General features: G+C 44.5%; 1 protein-coding gene across 1 annotated transcript in view; it reads left to right on the top strand.

Annotated features, from left to right (window-relative positions):
• Window positions 1-12,838, top strand: part of AOAH (acyloxyacyl hydrolase (neutrophil)) — an 82,403-nt gene extending 69,565 nt beyond the window's left edge. The window contains exons 18-22 of the mRNA XM_010293557.1: window positions 1,375-1,433; window positions 1,514-1,573; window positions 3,196-3,292; window positions 6,530-6,606; window positions 12,710-12,838. Of these exons, the coding sequence (XP_010291859.1) occupies window positions 1,375-1,433; window positions 1,514-1,573; window positions 3,196-3,292; window positions 6,530-6,606; window positions 12,710-12,838 (422 nt within the window). The remainder of the gene's footprint in view (window positions 1-1,374; window positions 1,434-1,513; window positions 1,574-3,195; window positions 3,293-6,529; window positions 6,607-12,709) is intronic.
• Window positions 12,839-17,888: the final 5,050 nt, after the last annotated feature.

The following is a 17,888-nucleotide window of genomic DNA, read 5'->3' as shown; positions in this document are numbered from 1 at the left end:
TATACTACTACCAATGAAAACAGCAAAAAAGAAACATAAAAGAAAAATCCTGTCCCTTTCAAGGCAGAAGGAGCCTGTGCTAATTATTTTTTAGTCACATAAACACATTTCTTTCTTTGAGTGCATGTTTGTCACAGGGACGGTTCCTCTACTGGATATCTAACTGTCAGAGAAAACACGTAGCATTTTTTGGCACAAGCCAAATCAGGATTAGCTATCGGACCAGTTGGAAAATTTTCAGAGGGGCTGATTTACCTTGGAGGGACCCAATTAATCCTAAGCAACACATTTTGCAGCAAGAAGATCACTTCTGGTAGATCCTCTGGTGGGTTGTGAGCATGTGTCCCTGCTTGGCTGCCAGTCAGGCACGACCAGACGTCAGTCTGGCTTTCTACCGAATCCCTCGCCCCTGTGACAGCCCACCCCAGGGCCCGATGCTTTCAGGCTACATGGCTCTGGGACATCCCCAATACCCAGGAGTGACACTAGATCTTTTGCTCCTCGAGCAGCTGATACTGCTGCTGGGTGATGGGCAGCTGTGAGATAGGCAGGAATCAAAATCTGTACCAGGGAGCTGCTGCAAAGCAAGCTGAGGAGCCCATTTTATTTGGGACAGATCATACTTACTTTGCAGTTCCCAAAACAACAACACAAATTTTTTATTTCAGCACTGCAAAATTAACAAAGCCTGACGGGCTGATCAGTGCGCTACTAACTCAGAGAACTGAGTGGTCATTTAATTTCCATCTTGGTTGTAGCTACCAAAGAAGCAAAAAGGTCAAGAAAGTGGGTAATTTTCTCGGCGAGCCAGGCTATTGCATAGCACAGTGAATTTTAGGGGATGTCAGCTGGGCGTTTGACTTGGTACTTGAATTTGCTCACCCACACAAGCTGTGTGACAAGCTGTGACAGCAAAATTGTTCCTCCTTTTTAAGGCTAACCTCTCCAAGGTAAATACAAAGTTCAGAGTATATACAGGCACCTTTGATCTTCCCTTCAGCTTTGCAACCCCTGCATGTGTTTGGAGGGTGAGAGATAAGTTAATGGATAAAATATCAGTCAAACACCTGGGAGACCGGTGCGGGCTGTGATGACTAACCCCATGTGTGAGACAAATCACCTGTGGAAGGACGGAGAGGGACGCGGGAGAAGCGAAAGCAGCTCTGCATGCTCGGGGGATGCAGGCGCGTTAGCGGGAAGGCTGCACCGGTGTTGCATCCCGGCTCTGGTGGCAGGAGGGTAACCGGGGGTGGTTGGGGCTCCCAGGGTACCTCCACCCACCGAGAAGTCTAATGCATGGGAGCGCACAGACCTGCAGAACGAAGTTACATTTGGCCGTCAGGCACAAGAAGTTTCCCTCTCTGTGCTTTGCAGGGCAGCTGAACAGGGACGTCACATACAGTCAACTTTATTCTTTCCTCGACTGCCTCCAGGTAAGGTCTCCGGCTGTAGCTTATGAGCCCCCCTTCCCTCTCGGCCTGCTGCTAAAGCCCCACACCCTCTGCCTGCCCAGGTGAGCCCCTGCAGCGGCTGGCTGACGCCCAACGAGACCCTCAGGAATTTGACCTCAGAGGTAAGTCTCGATGAGGCTTGCAGCGGGACCGCCCTCTTGTACAGCCACTCTTCCAGTTTGTCCCTGTGTCTGAGGATATACGCCTAACATCTTGAAGGCGAGACGTCAGCACATCTTTTTCTTCCAAAGGCAGGGAGAAAATGCGGAAACATCCGTACCCATCCTTTCAAACACCTCTCAGGCTTTGGGAGGCAGCATAGTTAAGTTAAGGGATTTGTAAATGTATTCCCTTTCCAACCTCTCAGCTGCCCAAATTTGTTCTCAAGGGATGCGATCTCCCTGAGACAAAACGGTTCAGGTTCATGTTCTTTAAGGAGAAAATGTACCTGCTAAGAAAGGTCTTGTGAATTAAGCAGCTGTGAGTATGAAAAGCCAACTGCATAGATGTCGCTGGCAACACGAGCGGGCCCTGAGAGCAAGAGCCTTACCCTGTCTTCGTCTGGGATTTGTGCTCATCTTCCTCAGGCACATTTCTGTGGACTTAATCGCCAGATGGTGTGACCAAGGAGCATCCAGACTCAGTGCAGGAATGGGAACAGGCAGAACAGAGATGTCTTAAAACTCTCCCCAAAAATCTGGCTGCAGAAGTGAATGTCACATAATATCAGCCACTTATTCCCAAACTGGTTTTTAATCCCAGCACCCCCCTGCAGCCATGTAAAAGAGCCAGTAATCAAATATCGTCAAAGGTGTCATCTCTGTGTATAGTTGTATTAATGTTTGCATTCACTAAACAGAAAATACGGCCTTAATTTCACCAGGGTTTACATATGTGTTTCATTTTATGTCCTGTCCCTCTTGACTTCAGAGATGGCAATTAAGCACATTCCTAAATCCTTGCAGGATTGCAGTTTATATATTCGTACCAATAATACAGAACGTACAGTACACATAACTTCTGTGCATGAACAATTCATATGTCTGCAGGGTATGAATTAATCTTCTTTCTGAGCCCGTGTCTGAAACTAATTGTCTATGTTATTATCCAAACTGCACTATTTAAATATTTAGGAGATCCTGATCTCTGTTACAGCTGCAGAAATCACACTGGATATATCAGTTATGTTAGACGCTCAATGGAAGTCATTTACTCTGCTGAAAGTAAGGGCAGAATCTGGTCTGGATAGATAAGCTTTAGCACCCACAACACAGTAGTGGGAGGGATAATGGGAAAGGAGAACATTTTTCCTGCAGAAAAATTTCAATTTTCTTTAAGAGGAATGAAAATGCCTGGGCTGCCACTTGTCAAGAAGCCTCCCAAACCGAGAAATTCAGAATATTTATATAGGCATAGAGGCCCTACTAAAAGAGGTCTCCAGTAACATAACTATATGCTGTATTAAACTTATTACGTGAGCTGAGGCCTCAATGCAACCTGCAGTGATATATTGCCAAACTATTCCATGATTCTACGATTGCACGGTGAGCTGGGTAGCCCAGAGGCTGGTGGTCCTTATGCAAGTCTATGTTATGATGAAGAACCCCGTTTCACCTCCTTTCTCCCAGCTAAAAGGGCAACGTTAGCTTTCAAATTCCTGACAGCGCATCGGTGACAAAAGCTGAATCCACACAAAGCAGCGTGAGTAGCAATGAATTGTCATTAAATCGCTTGATTTTTGCAGAGGGCTTTACAACTTTCCAATGTCCTGAAAGAAATTGCGAGGTCTGAGAAATTTGCCAACTTTGATATTTTCTACATGGATTTCCCACTGAGACAAAGTAAGTTGCTTTTTTGCTGCCTTTCTCATGAACCATTTAGTGAAGTGCTGGGCTGCTAATACGCTTCTCATATTTTATCTCTGGAGTGGGAGAAAGGCAGCATAGCCAGCCAGCCTAGATGACCCTGCTGGCAGGGCTGGAGCCAAGGAGGGACCCTTAATGGGGGGACCCTTAATGTCATCTCTTGGCTTCTCTGGTTGGGGTAACCAACCAGTCTGCCGAGATGAGACCCCATCACCAGTCTGGGGGCCACAGCCTTCCTGCTGCTCCCTGCTGCCACCCACAGCCCCGGTGCGCAGCACATTGGCCATTTGCACTGGGGAGGCAGGGCCTGTTGGTGGCGAGGTGACAGGGACAGCAGAAGAGCCTCTGCTAAAAATGCCTCCTGCTTGTCCACTGCAGGTTCTCAGGCTGATGAAGAAAAAAAGAAATGTCAAACATCTCAGTCCATAAGGTTTGGGTTTATTTTTGATCATTGCTTTTATAGGGGGTCATCTAGGCTGGAGATGGCATATCTGCAATGGTGAAGGTGGTCTTCATGAGCTGTAGGGTACTACTTCACCAAGCGGGCTTCACATTGCCTCCTCTGGGATGAGCAGTACCTCAGGAAGGAGAACTTTTCTCAGCCAGTTTTCCTGCCTGAATAACACAGACACCCTCTCTTAACTCATTGCTTTCAAAAGTAGAAGCACATCTCCCAGGATGAAGTGCCTTCTTTCATATGCTTCCTTAAGCACCTGCATACTACCGTAACTTTTGACTTGACTAGTTTACAAAACTCATCCTTCTGTGATCTTAAGTGGCATTAAGTAAGCACATTACCTAAATCACTCCCTTCTGCAACTGGCATTTCAAAATAAAATAAAATAAAAAAAAAATACAGGAACCAGAAACTTTTCCACGTTACCATGAGTGGGTGGTGTCCTTGCTGGTCCCCATATTCCTCTCAGCAGAAGCACCCTGGCAATACTTCAAAGTGTACATCTCGAACACCTCTCCCCATCAGTGCCCGGCTGTCCTTGGAAGCATGGAGCTGCTGAGGCACCTAAGATTATTGCAAAAATCTTGTTTGGAGCCAAATCCTATCAAAACGTCTTTTGCCCTACAAGACCCAATTCAGGAAGCTGGTTCTGGGTCTCATGCAGACCACGAGGAGGAGGTAAAGAAGAGAGGATGGGAGAAGGAGTCTTTCTGTCCAAAACTTTATCTCAGGGAGGTGGACTCCACTGTCAAGTTTGATATTGTAAGACAGAGTTTCAGGATGTCCAAGTCTCTTTGTGGCTTTTGCCTCAGCTACTTAATATTTAACAAGTCATTAGGATTTGGAACAAACTACCTGCTGGGTAGGCAAATTACTTTAATAAGTTAAATGACTAACTTTAGCTAATTTATTTGCTTTCACGAAAAGAAACATCTAATATAATTTGCTGTTCTTGATTACATCGTGTTAAATAAATGAGGTAAACAAAATCACACATGCACATACAAACATCAGCTCTGAAAGACACTTTGCGAAGTTTCCTGCAGCCCTGGAGCCAACAATTCGAGCTTCCCCTCAGGAAAGCTGTCAGTTCGTGAGTATGCTCAAAAGCCAGCTAAGGCTGCTGACCTACTTTTCTGGTCTCTTTCTGAAGCAAGCACAAATCCTCCCCTAAACTCTCCAGACATCAAATATTTAGCAGTGGTTGCACACTGTGATGAGTGCACTGATTTCAGGCTGGCCTGGGCATATTTATATACATAGCAGCTCTCAGCTTTTTTGGAGTAAAATTTGAGTATACTAGCATTTATTCTAGATTTAGACGGACATTCAGGCTCAGATGTTGCCTGTGGGTAAAGAACTTAGTGGTTCCTTTAAGAAGCGGTGCAATAAATAGGGGAATAGGGGTTGCTTGTTTTGGCTTTTTCTTGCCGTGGATGAGAGCAAGCTCTAATGTAGTCTAGCCAGGGCAATAGGCACTTTCAAGACAATCTCTGGACATACTCAGTTGGTGGGTATTTGTTCAACTGCTCTAGGATTTTTGGAGGTCAAGTGTAATGGTCTAAATTCTCCTATCTTGATGTAAACCCTTACTATCTTACTTACCCCTCTGCTATTTCAGGCACCGTAACAGTAGTCCAGCTACAAAGTAAAACACAAGACACGGCCTCGTACTCAATGTGTAACATCATATACAAGGGGTTAAGCAAGCTCACTCTGTGTGTCTATAGGTGCGCTCCGTGGTGTAATCCAAGGTGAATACACACCGTGTCCAATATATTGCAAATTTGAAACAAAGCTCCAAGCCCTGTGCCTTGAAGCAGGTTACTTCAGGTGTTGACTAAAACATCTCAAGTAGGTTTCTATAGTCAAAGTGGGACTATCCCCCTTCTGTGAACTCAAAGTTAGTATGGGGAGCCAGACCTCACTTTTTGACACAAAAGATAGGGTCCAACAAACAGCGGTGTGTCTAGGTCAAAACTGTGGTGCTTGAATGGAGAACATTTTCTTCCTGACAGGATGTCTGCGTAATGCTATTAAGGATTCTTAATCTGTCATTATAAAAGAAATTATTGAATTTACAGTCTGTTAATGCCATATCCACTAGTCCCATGTTTGATCACTCCACAGCCCTTTGGAAGACAGAAAGCTTTTTACTTCTCTAATGGCTCCGGGGCTTACAGCACAGCATCATTTGCATTGAATGTCATGCTTATGTAATTCAAAAGGTTATTTTGTTGGAGTTGAAAAAGACCACTCAGAAGAGAAGTAACTGAAAATGACAGTCTGCTCCTGCAGACATCGGCCCATGTGAATATTATGGTACCATCTCTTTATCTGAAAAACACTGTTTTCTTTTTTATTTTTTTGCACCGCTGACAATGCAACTAAACTGGGAAATGCAAAAGTATTAAATCAGTATTAAATAATTTACAGCCTTACTTGCTACAGCATCCATCTTAGTTGGGAGGGAAAGTGAATAGTTTTACGATCATTTACCTTCAAAGCTCTCCCTTGCATAAATATCGCAGAGGAAAAAATAAAAAATTAACAATAACGGCTTAAATATTGCCTTAAGGAGCAGGGATTGCACACAATATTTGCTCTGACAACTTTTTATGGATTATCATAATCTTCACGCAGAGCCGTCGTGTGCTCAAAAATACCGGCGGCGCTTAGAGGAAGCGGGGCGTACATCTCCGGGCGGGCGCCCAGGTGCTCACCGGCGATAACCCCTCCGCTTACGTTGTTCGCAGCGGCCGAGGAGTGGCGCAGGATGGGAGGCGAGCCCTGGCAGCTGATCGAACCGGTCGACGGCTTCCACCCCAGCCAGGTAAGAACCCGGCCCCGGGAGACGGGTGGGAGCGGGCGGGACGCCGGCACCCACCGCTGCCCGAAGCAGCCGGTCGGACCGCTGCGGGAATGTGGGTTTGGGGGATTTCTCTTTTAAAAGGGGTGATGGCTTTAGCCCCAGCGCAGGCGTCCCCGTTTCAGTCGCTTGTGCTTTGCTCTAACTCCTGCAAGGTCTTCCGCTGCTTGCTGTCAGTCGTGGACCAGTACCCTGGCCAAACAGGTCTTAAGCCACTGAACCAGCCCCTTGCCACGTAGGCTGGCTACCGACCTGCTCAAACACACACGCGAGTTTTGCAGGATCAGGGCAGCGACGCAGCACTGGGAAAACCCAAGAGGCTCCTTCCAGCCCTGCAGGCTCCAAGGACACCAGTTTCCTTGTCACAGCCTGGAACAAAGCGTTCTTTTTGAAGCTATATATTTAAATTGCTTTATGCTCTGCAGCTACATATTATGAAAAAATTTTCTGCCACTTGCTGGGCCTCCAGGGATGGGTGGCAGGGGAAGATTTGCGATCAGAAATAAATTAAAGGGAAGGAGAAGGAGCTGCTCCACTGTAACTCCTTGCTTGGGTTCGACAACCCGGTGCAAGGTTGCCTGGTTCCCACCACGTTCACTCTCAAAGTACTTTTTTCTGACTCTGTAATATGTTCTGCAGCCAGCTACAAACAAAGCCGACTGGTTTTCTACACACTAGCTTCATGTTTCAAATACGCATGCAAAGCAAAGCAGCGGCCGTTCTTCCCCGTACCACCCTAAGAAAAACTTCGCGCCAGCGGAAATCCCGCGTGCAGCCAGTAGCAGCAATGGCTCATGCCAGTGGGCACAGCCCGGCCGGGGCTCTCCTGCCAGCCACGCTGCCATCACCCCCTAAGTCAACATGGGACAGGTCCTGGAAGCAAAAGCCACTGCAGTTTCTCGTGCTTTTCAATCTTGACTCTTCAGATCAAGAGATAGGCTGGGCTAAATTATTAGGGGACAAATTGCGGGAGGTGGGTGAGATGGAGAGGGACAGCAAGAGCAGAACTGATTTTCTCCTCCCTGTCAAAGGGCTCTGCCCGGCAGCAGCAGCAGCTCTCCATCCCCTACACTTAGCAATGGGTCCAGAAGTTTCTTGCTACCTGCTTGTGTCCTCGAAGCAGTCAGCTCCACTCCCAACATCCCTGCCCAGGGGGGCAGGTCTGGGCAGCGGCCAGGAGGAGGAGTGATGATCCTTGGTGATGTTTTTCTGGTGCATGATACCATGTGCCATGGCCATATTCTCTGTGCCATGGCAAGAGCAGTTTGGAGAAAGCTGTTGTCTAGGGCACTGCTACCTTGCCCCACGCTCCCGGCTGCACACTCTCTTCCACCCTGGCACAACTGAGCCGTGCGAGCGAACGTCACCATGTCACCCAGCCACTGACAGTGCCGGCTGGCAGGTCTCCCTGCTCAAAAGCACAGGGTGAATTTCTGGACCAGTTTGATGATGTGAGCTAACACACCGTATATAGTCACCCCCACCACCAAATAGCCCAATGCAGTACTGTCTTGCATACTGGGAAACAGTAGTCCCTGGAGAAGCACTTCAGGAGGAGCACATCGCAAACACTGATGGATTCCAAAATTTCAGCAGCTTCCCCATTGACTGTGCTGTCAGTTCAGCCAGTGAGGAATGGCGAGAAGTCCAAAGGCAAAATATGTGCTTTAGTTGCTATCTTTTACATCCATGCCGGTCAGCCGAGGCAGTAAGGTGGCTTGCTTAGCCTTGCCAAGTCAAAAGAGCCTCTTGTTTGAAGAGGGACTCCTTCGTAGCAGAAATTCCGGCCTTGCTACCACGCGGTAGCAGGAGATAGCTGCATGAAAGTAAGAGCCTGCAGCCTGGGGAAGTGGAGATTTTTTGCTGCAGGCCTTTTGCAAGGAAGCAATTAGAGAAAACTTGGCAAATGAAATGAGAGTGAAAACAGTGATGAAATGAACCCCATTCCCAGCCCTGCCATCTGGGGAAACCGTGCAATACGAAGAGCCTGGAGTGAAGAAGAAAAGGTCTCTGCGTTATTTTTATGCCTTACCCTGAGGCTGGCATGAGGCTTCTCATCACCCCCAGCAACAGGCCACCGAGGGAGCCAAGCTCACCAACCACAGCTTTTCGTCCAGGCTCTTGCCCATGTCCCATATCCCACCAGCAGCTGAAAGTTGAAGGCAGCAGATATTTATCTCAAAGGGATCCTGTCTAAGCCAAGGAAAATTACAAAAGGGCGTTGAAGGGCAGCTGCAAACCAACGCACAGCCCCCAGAGCGCTGAGCTGCCGGAGCCGGCCAAGTGCTGCCATATTTCACTCCCTCAGGACCTGGCATCCTGCAGTAGTTATGATCTCCCCCTCCTGCTGTTAGGATGACGTTAATGCTTTTATAGGTACATCTTCCCTTACAGTCAAGGTGCCAGCTGTAGATATGCCTCACTTCATGTGAGTTATTGCCCTTCTAGGATTTATTAATTAGCCTTATCCAAACATCCACTGCTTTAAATCCATCTTTCTTCTCCTGCTACTGTAACAGAAATCTGTTATCAACATACCTCTACTTGGACTGAGATGTAGCACTCTGCTCCAAGAGAGTGGCTCTCTTAAAAAGAAGGGGAAGAGTGAGCAGACAGTGATATTTAGGAGGACGCTTGAGAGAGATGACAAACAATTCACTCCCTCCTCATATTAGTTTTATTTGAAGTTTTGCTTTTTACTGATGTGAATGCCTCTGGCCAAGTACAGCTTTTCTACCATATAGAGCTGCCTGGCGGGAGAGGATTGATGCTGTGCAGCTCATCAAGTGAATGGGGGCTCTTACTCCAATTTCTGCAGCTATTCCCCACGCCTCACATACAGCTTGACTAATAAACACAACGGGTAAGCCCTAGCCTGGGCATTTCTACTGAATTTTCTCCCCCAAAATCTCAAAGCACTTGATAAATATTCACAAATGTTTGAACTGAGCAGCACTCCAAGGACAGCATAAACATTTTAGCTGTTGCCTTCAGACGCATAGAAACTTTGGAGTTTGGGATAGAAGAACCGCAGTGTCCCTGTCTGCCCAAGGGTGAGCTGGAAGGGTACTGCGAGCCCCAGTCGTTACGATACAGCAGTGGGCAGGATAAGCCGGTGTCTGCCCCTGGATTTCACCTGCCGTTTGTCTGCTATCTCTTTAATTAAAAAAAAAAAAAATCTGCTGGTATAAACACGGCAGAAGCAGGTGTCAGCATGTATATCCAGTAGTCTAGTGGTCCAGCTATGCAGGAGGGATGTGGAAGGGAACTGAACCTCCCTAGCCAAGAGCTGCGTATTTAGCATTGCAAGGAGAAGGAAAAGAAAAAAAGAAAAAAGGCAAAACCCCTCTTGTTCCATTAGAGCTATTCTGGTTTTTCATGCATTGGAAAAAGCCTAGATTAGGTCATTCAAGTAGGAAAAACTAGCCCCCATAGTCCCCACTCCAGGCAGTATTTTATATTTAAAGATCCTTGAAAGAAGGGATAAACATCAAGTGTTCATTTGTTTAGCCAGGCCCAGAATTACATTCCCTTACTGCAAATTTCCTGGGTGAGAGTGGGTCCCCTGCGCATTTTTATTAAGTTGCAAAACAGAAGGCTGCAGACAAGACACTCATTCTTGGCGTAATGGCATTCCTCTTAAGTTTCAAAGCTAAAATTGGGCTCCAGGAGGTTTTCTTCCAAAACACCCAGCTCAGGCCATAGGTGGAGGAAATTTGCACCTAAAAGCAAAATGCAGCACTATGTCCTCCTAAGTTCCTTCTAGAGCTGTCTCTGAGACATCGTTCTCCAAAGTCTGGCTCAGTTGTCCTTGGAAGAAAACTGACTTTCTCTTCCCATTTTTCAGCATCTCTCCCTTACTACGAAATCTCACTGCAAACTGTCCTGAGTGCCAGATGGCTTCAAGGACATTACTTCTCTCTAGAAGAGCTGATTGTTTTATTTGGATGACAGGGTCATGCATTTCAACAGAAACCTGCATAAATGGCTTCGTTTCTTGCTTTTATGAAGTTACCAGGGAGAACGCAAAAGCCCTAAGCATCACAAACTGGAACCCGAGACGCCTGGAAGATTATTAATGATTATGTACAGTCAGGAAAGCACAACTTGAGCATGATCAGATTCTCCCTTTTCTCTTTCCTTAAGACATAGCAAAGCACATTCCAGACAGAAAATAAAGAGAAAAAGCTGAAGTGATGCATATCAGATCAGCTGGATATTTACACTTTGCTGAGAGGAATGCCCATCGCCAGTTTGGTACAGAAGGAGGAAACAGGTGGCCAAAAGCTGCTGAAATAACACAGCCACCTCCCAGTCACAGTCACTCAGGGCTCTATCAGGAATAGGTAATATTTCCTTTAAAATATTGCTTGGTGGTTATCATCCTCACAAAAAATTAATTGCAAAAAGCATACGAATGGTGGCTGGTCGCAAAGCACAAGAGCTATGGAATTTAAAGAAGACCTACAAGAAAAGTGATTTCTAGAATCATGCACCCTTTCTCTGTACCACACTACTCATCCTGAGTGAATTACCAAAACTATTAGGACCATGTGAAATGATATCTGAGCAGGACCTACATAATTTAAGGGCTGTCTAAGCACATATGCCTTAAATTCCAGTCAACCATAGTGTGAACACTGTAGAGCGTGCTTCCAGTGACACTTTTACAGAGGGTACGTACAAAGATAGTAGGGTTTTTTAAACAAACCAACCAACTCTGCTAAAAAACATATGGAAGACTTAGGGACTTGTAAAGAAGGCTTGGAGACAATCATACCAGAATGGACCACTCTGACAGAGACAGGTCTCAGCCTTCTGGCACCCATAGGGTGTCCCAGAAGAACCACGTTGGTCACATTAGAAATTTTGACCAGGAGAAAACACCCTATTGCACAATCTCCCCATCCCTCTCCCCTGCCCCAATTCCTCCATTAGCTTAATGAGAACGCAAATGACCAGAGTCTAAGAGCTTTCACTCCACAAATATGTCTCTCTCTACATCTGCTCTGAATAAAAGAAAGTTTTTGTCTCCTGGATCATCATTACAGCTTCTTTCAAAAGCACAGGATTTAAAAAGAAGTGCATAAAAACTCTCCAAAGGCTCCAGTCTGTTCCCAAACTCCAAAACACCAGTATTCAGTTTGATTCCATAAACCCATCCTGTCCCTTGATAAAAAAGGCCCTTATTTAAGCCTCAAATTTATAATCCATGTCAGAGTGAATTTTAGGATTGAAAGTAAAGTTACCATATAAGCAGAATATACTTGTGGGTCAGAAATTAAAAGAAAAATGCACTAGCAGGGTGTGAAAACTTGGTTAAAGGAGAATCAGGCTGTTCTCCCTTCCCTTTTCTCCTACTCCTGATGTTTTTCATCCTGGCAATATAGCAGCTACAATTTTTCTTTGGTGCAAAAACTCTATGAAAGCTAGAGTGGTTCTGAGAGTAAGGAGAAAAGCTATTTTACCACTTCCATGGGTCTCATGGAAAAAAAATCTCTGAAGACAACCATCAACAAGCACAAACTGAGAGCATCAGAGCTGGCTAGTTTTGAACCTAGATATAGTTGGGCCTCTTTTTCCTTAATACGCGCTATTTGCTTATAGGGTAGCAGAGAGAATATTTATTAGAAGTATCATCAGAGGCATTTAGGAGCATGAATTCCTTTGGGCTTGCAAGAGTTTCATGCATTATATCCAAGTGGTGCTTTTGAAATACTTTCAAACTGTTTTTTGGGGTGTGTGTGGAAGAATCAGACGCTAGGGCTTTTGAATAGACATTTATGGACCAGACATCATAGGCATCAGGAAGTGGTTGGAGACTATCGTTAGACCAAATGACTGGTCAGGGAGCTGCAGATACATGGTCCTCAGCTCATTTTTACTGCTTAGAAGAATTTTCCCTCATTCAAGCAGCTGGAGTGGGGTATTTTCTTTGGTGGGAGGTTACGGTCCATCACACGGCTATATAGGGGAGTCTTCTTTCTGTTGGGGTCTCCTAAGTTCTGGCATGAAACAGCTACATTATAGAGGCGCAAGAAACTGAGAGCATTTGTGCTGTTTGCAGATTGCTGCAGCCCTTGGAACAAGCATTACCTGGGAGAAGGCGCTACGTGAATGGCCTCAAGTGCTTGGAAAGGAGAATCCGTTCAACGACCAGATCGAAGCTATATTCAAAGATCAAGGTGGACACTGACTTCTAAACAGCAAGAGCCCTGACATGTTCTACGGTGATGCTTCCCAGTGCATTCCACGAAACAAGATGATCAAAGACACACACAAAAAATGGGGAAGGGCAAGTTATCAGAGCCAGTAGCAGTGGACATAACACAACAGCATTCTTCAGTTTATATCTCACCTGTACAAGTAGGCTATGCTTTTTCTGTGGAGTTACAAAAATAAAAATCAATGGATAGCTGCCAGCTAGTCCATTTATTGTACTCGTTTGCAAATCTGTACGATTTTTTCCTGTATATAGCAAACTCCTAGCCTTACCCCATATTTTTTTTTTTCCTGCAGAACATTATTTCTGGGCTTTCCGTTTGTACTTGTTCAATGGTTAATCTGATCCCAAAGTGAGGGGACCCCAAACTCATTATGTTGCTGTAAATTGTGTGTATGTAATTGCCCTGACTGTCAATACATTATTTAGCTGCTGTTTGCTTATTAAAATGTGCCAGGAATCACAAGGCGCTACAATTCTGATTTGCCTGGCAACATTAGTGCAGGCTGACTGAGCATAGGTTCTCTACCCCCCCATTAACAAGATGGTAACTTGACAGCCCTTCGTGTATTTGAAACATGATAAAAAAAAGCATTTTCAAGCTTTAATACATCTTTACTCTTCTGCTTCCCAACAAATATGACGTACCCAGTCCCTGTACCTTTCACAGGCATGACCTAGGGAATCACTGAAGATACTGGGCAGCTCTTAGCGGCTCAGACTTGAAGGTTGAGAATTATTAGTATTTTATTTTTTTCTGCCAGCTAATCCAATACTTACAGCAAAATAAAAGAATAAATAAATAGACAGCTCTGCCCTACTCACAGCCCTGCTGGTGGTGAAGGGATCAGACAGCATAAAATGTCACTAATTATACATGGAAAAAAAATAATCTGGTAAGTGGAAAGTCTTAACATGACATGGCTAAAACCCATCCAAATTAGCCAAGCTCAAGTAGATTTGCTCTGCTCTTTGCTCTGAACACGTTCCGTGCGTACAGCTGGGTCACCCGTGAGCCTGCAGTCCAAATGGAAGGGGTGGCCTGGCCGCCTATGGGCCTCAGCACACCGGCCACGGCTGTAGGAGATGCGTCGGCGTGGTATTTTGCATAGGCAGAGGATGACTTGGCTCATGCCGTTTTGACTGAAGCACGTGTTATTACTATCCTAGATCCCCTTCCTTTTTTTAGAGTACAGTCAATGCTGCATCTTTTCTTAAGATAGATATTCCTTCGGGACAACTGCTAACATTTAAGGAAATATTCAAGTCACCTACTTTAGGAAACCAAGAGGGAATACATTCCTCAATTGAACGATACTTACTAATAAGGCCCCAATTCATTCAAGGCATTTAGATGTTACCAAAATATCCAGTCTCCCAAGAAACAGTTTCAACTCCACAGAGGCATGTCTAAGGAAGACTATGTAGTACTAAAAGTAGGAAAAGGAAATCTACCTGCTTCCTGCACAAATTCTCTCCACCAAACAGCCTAACAGTCCTGCACACTGGCCAGGTAGAACACCTCCTAACTATTTTTTATTACCTATTCAGGCTTCCTATCTTTCATTAAAAGCAATATAAGGACAAACAAATGCATCCACGTGGTTTTACTATGGACCAAGTACAGCACAGACAATAATTATAGAATATCAGATAATTTCATCTACACCAAAATACAGAAATGTAGCAATTAAAAGAGGGAAGGGAACAGTATGTGTTTAGAAGCCGAATTTTCAGGCAATCTCATTGCAAATTATTGTATTTCATTTGAGGTTGGGATTCAATAACTCCAATTAGGAGTTTTACAAGCTGGTAGAACTGTAACTTCCTCAGCTAAAATAAGCTTCATTGCCCAAAGCAAAGCATTTTCCATTCATAGACTTTCTTATTAGTGAACATCTTGAACTTCTGAGCAACAGAGAAAAGCTTTCGTATAAAATTAGAACAGCATCTTCTCAAAGACACCCTGAAACCCCTGAAGCAAAGCTCTTGGATTTGCTAGGCAGAATTGCTCCCTGCTTGATCAGGGGGCTCCAAGGGACTTCACGAAATGGGCTGCCACTGGCTGAAGGAGCTCTAGCCAAACCCCACGTCCTCCTGCCTCCACGACGAGCTCTGCCCTTTGGAGTCACGCTTGCATGTGGAAATTTGATTTGTAACTAATATGGTAACTATTTGCAAATAAAGATGAATTTGGGGCCTATTCAGCAGTCAGCTTCTACATCCACTATGCCTCTCCATTATTTCAAAGAATGCAAAAACCACCCGAAGAGCTGCACCCCCAACTATCAATCACTTACTGGTACCATTCTAAAAAATAAACATCCCACATTTAAACAAATGCTTCTGAAAAAGCTTACTTATTCTAAAACGGTGACGAACTACGTACCCTAGTCTACTCCATTAGTTCAACTCTCTCCTGGTGCCTAGATTGGTCGAAGGTGACAACTGCATGGGGAAGAGGGAAATAAATGGGAAAAAGGAGAATTTCTCTTGGAAAGCTAAGTATAGTTCCATGACATTCAAGCTTTATAGCAGTATAGATCCCTAGAAGGAATAGTCTATGAAGGTCTTTTTAGGGGGAGAGTTAGAGCAGGTGATTACAGGGGGGGCTAGTTCTAAAGCACTGAGAATGGGAAGGGTTTTGTTTTGTGGGTTTTTTTGATGATGTTATTCTCTTTGTAAAGTGTTTTGCAAAAACTTAGGGCTTTGATTGCAACCAGACAGTAGGAACTAATTTGGAGGTACTGAACAATTACAGCTACCTGAAGCCATTTGAATTCGCTTGGTCTGGGCTCTTCCAAAAGGATCTGCTACAAACATGAAAACACGGACTTGTGGAGCTGAAAGCTCTCACCGCTTAGTGATGTGTTTATATCTGAAGCTTTTCAAACCCTGCAGCCTTATTGGGAATATCTTAATTTTTGCAAAAATATAATGCCATGCAAGTTGCCTAGAATTCTGGGCTGTAGACAGAGCACAATCACTTTTTAATGTTATGCCAGGGCACAAGTTTATACCGAACTGCCATTTTATAGTATCTCTGTTTCCAGCACTCATCCAGACTCCAGTGCGCCAGCAGCCAAAAGCCTGTACTAAGCCTCACCCCTCACACCAAGCGTTTCCCTTGCTCCCACACACCCACCTTGCGACATTCAGGAAGACGACTACCCCCATCAACATTATTGAGACATTTTCCACAGCTGACCCTTAGAAGAGTAGGGGAATGCAGGCGGGGAGGAGGCACACAGCATAGCGGGTCAGTGAAGCCAGCAGCACAGGCTTGCTGCTAAGCTAGCACAGCACACGGCTGCTGGCTGCGGTAGCATGCGGCATCGCCTCTGACAGCTTGTGCCTAGAGCTCACCATCCAGGTCAGTTTCTAACTCGCAGCGTCTGTCACACCTTATGCCTTTCCTCGATGGGGATAGTTTATCATCTTGGTCAGTGAACACACACAATTAGTTGCTGCAAGATAACAGTCCAATTAGCCTAAATAATAATGTCATTCCCTTAGATATATCCAGTTCCATTCTTAACACCTTTCTATGGACTCCTTTCATAATTTTCCATTTAATGTTTTTTATTAACGCCCACTTGGAAGTTGAAGTGGACAGCCTACCGTGTAGCCATAGATTAAATAAATTTGCTCTTCCACTGTCCATGTTGTATTGCTACGCTGCTGCCGTGTCTCTATCACAAGCGAGAAGCACCGCCTCTCCTCTTCATACGTGACGCACCGCCTGTCTCTAGCAGCCTCTACATTCACATACGTTCCAACCAGTTCATGGTAACCGCCCACGGACAATCCAGCCTTCCACGACAAAATTTGGTGCCAGCTACCCCGAGGCATCACATTATCTTCCAAATCAAGCGGAATTTTGGGATACACATACTGCACAGAATCTTTTCTTAAAGGTTGCATGGAGTCCAGCTTTTCTTCCTCAGCCTACAAACTAGTATTTCAAATTCATAAATGACATTGTGAAAAAAGCATAAAATGTTTCATTCTTTATTTTAAATGAATAAAATAAATCTCAATACATAGTTTGGAAATATTTAAAGACATCAGAAAAAAGCAAACTAGATTTAAAAGCAAGTACAAAAGTGGCAGGATGAAAGCTAACAGAATTTAGTGTTTCAAGTGTGAATACATAACAGCAATAGCAATTTAAAATATTCCACTATTGCATTCACAATAGCGCAGTCATAAGATAGTATTTCACTAAGCCCAGTGAAAAGCTCTGAAAACTGCAAGTTTTAACAGAGAAATTTTGCCATTTTAATGATGGGTCTAAAGTATTGTTTTCATTTGCATTTATCAACATGTTGGGGGGTGGGGTGGGGCTGGAAATGGGGACAGGGAGAAAGACCCATACTTTCGGCCAGTGGAGTATTTGTTGGTACATAGCAGCTTTACAGTGTCTTAAAAAAAAAGGCAATTTTACAACCTTTTCCTGGTTCTCAAATGGAAGAGAATTCTAACTTGTACAAACTGTGAGTCCCAGGAAATACTGACGTATACAGCCCTAAAACTAATTTTTTTCTATTGTTTTGTTGTTTGTTGTTTTTAAATATAGCAGTCCTAACAAAAATACTCAAGACTTTTAATTTCTACCAAAGTGCAATATACTGCATACATAATTCCACACCTGTAAACCACATAGTATACATGCCATGCATTTATCCATACCAGTTTGTATGAGAAATTGCAAAAGAAGTATGAATATATGGTGCATGTCTTTTGTTCTGACCACAAGGACACTGTGCAAGCAAGAAATATCTATATTGCATGCTGTAGAATAAAATTTAATAGTAACTTCTATGCCTGATCATCACAAAAAACCCCGACAAACTCTCCAATATTAAATCTTGTGCTTCAGCACCATCCTTCTTGGAGAACTCTGAGCTCTTCTTTCTTTCAGGGAGCTGAGTTATCTAGATAAGCTTGTTTTTTCACTAGCTTGCCTGCCTGCCTTCCTGCCCTGAAGTGTGATTTCCTGCAATAATTTAGTTGTTTAAAG

This window comes from Phaethon lepturus, unplaced genomic scaffold (genome assembly GCF_000687285.1).
Source record: "Phaethon lepturus isolate BGI_N335 unplaced genomic scaffold, ASM68728v1 scaffold11008, whole genome shotgun sequence".
Lineage (NCBI taxonomy): Eukaryota > Metazoa > Chordata > Aves > Phaethontiformes > Phaethontidae > Phaethon > Phaethon lepturus.
Note: the sequence above shows the minus strand (reverse complement) of the source record. Positions and strands in the feature narration are given on the sequence as shown.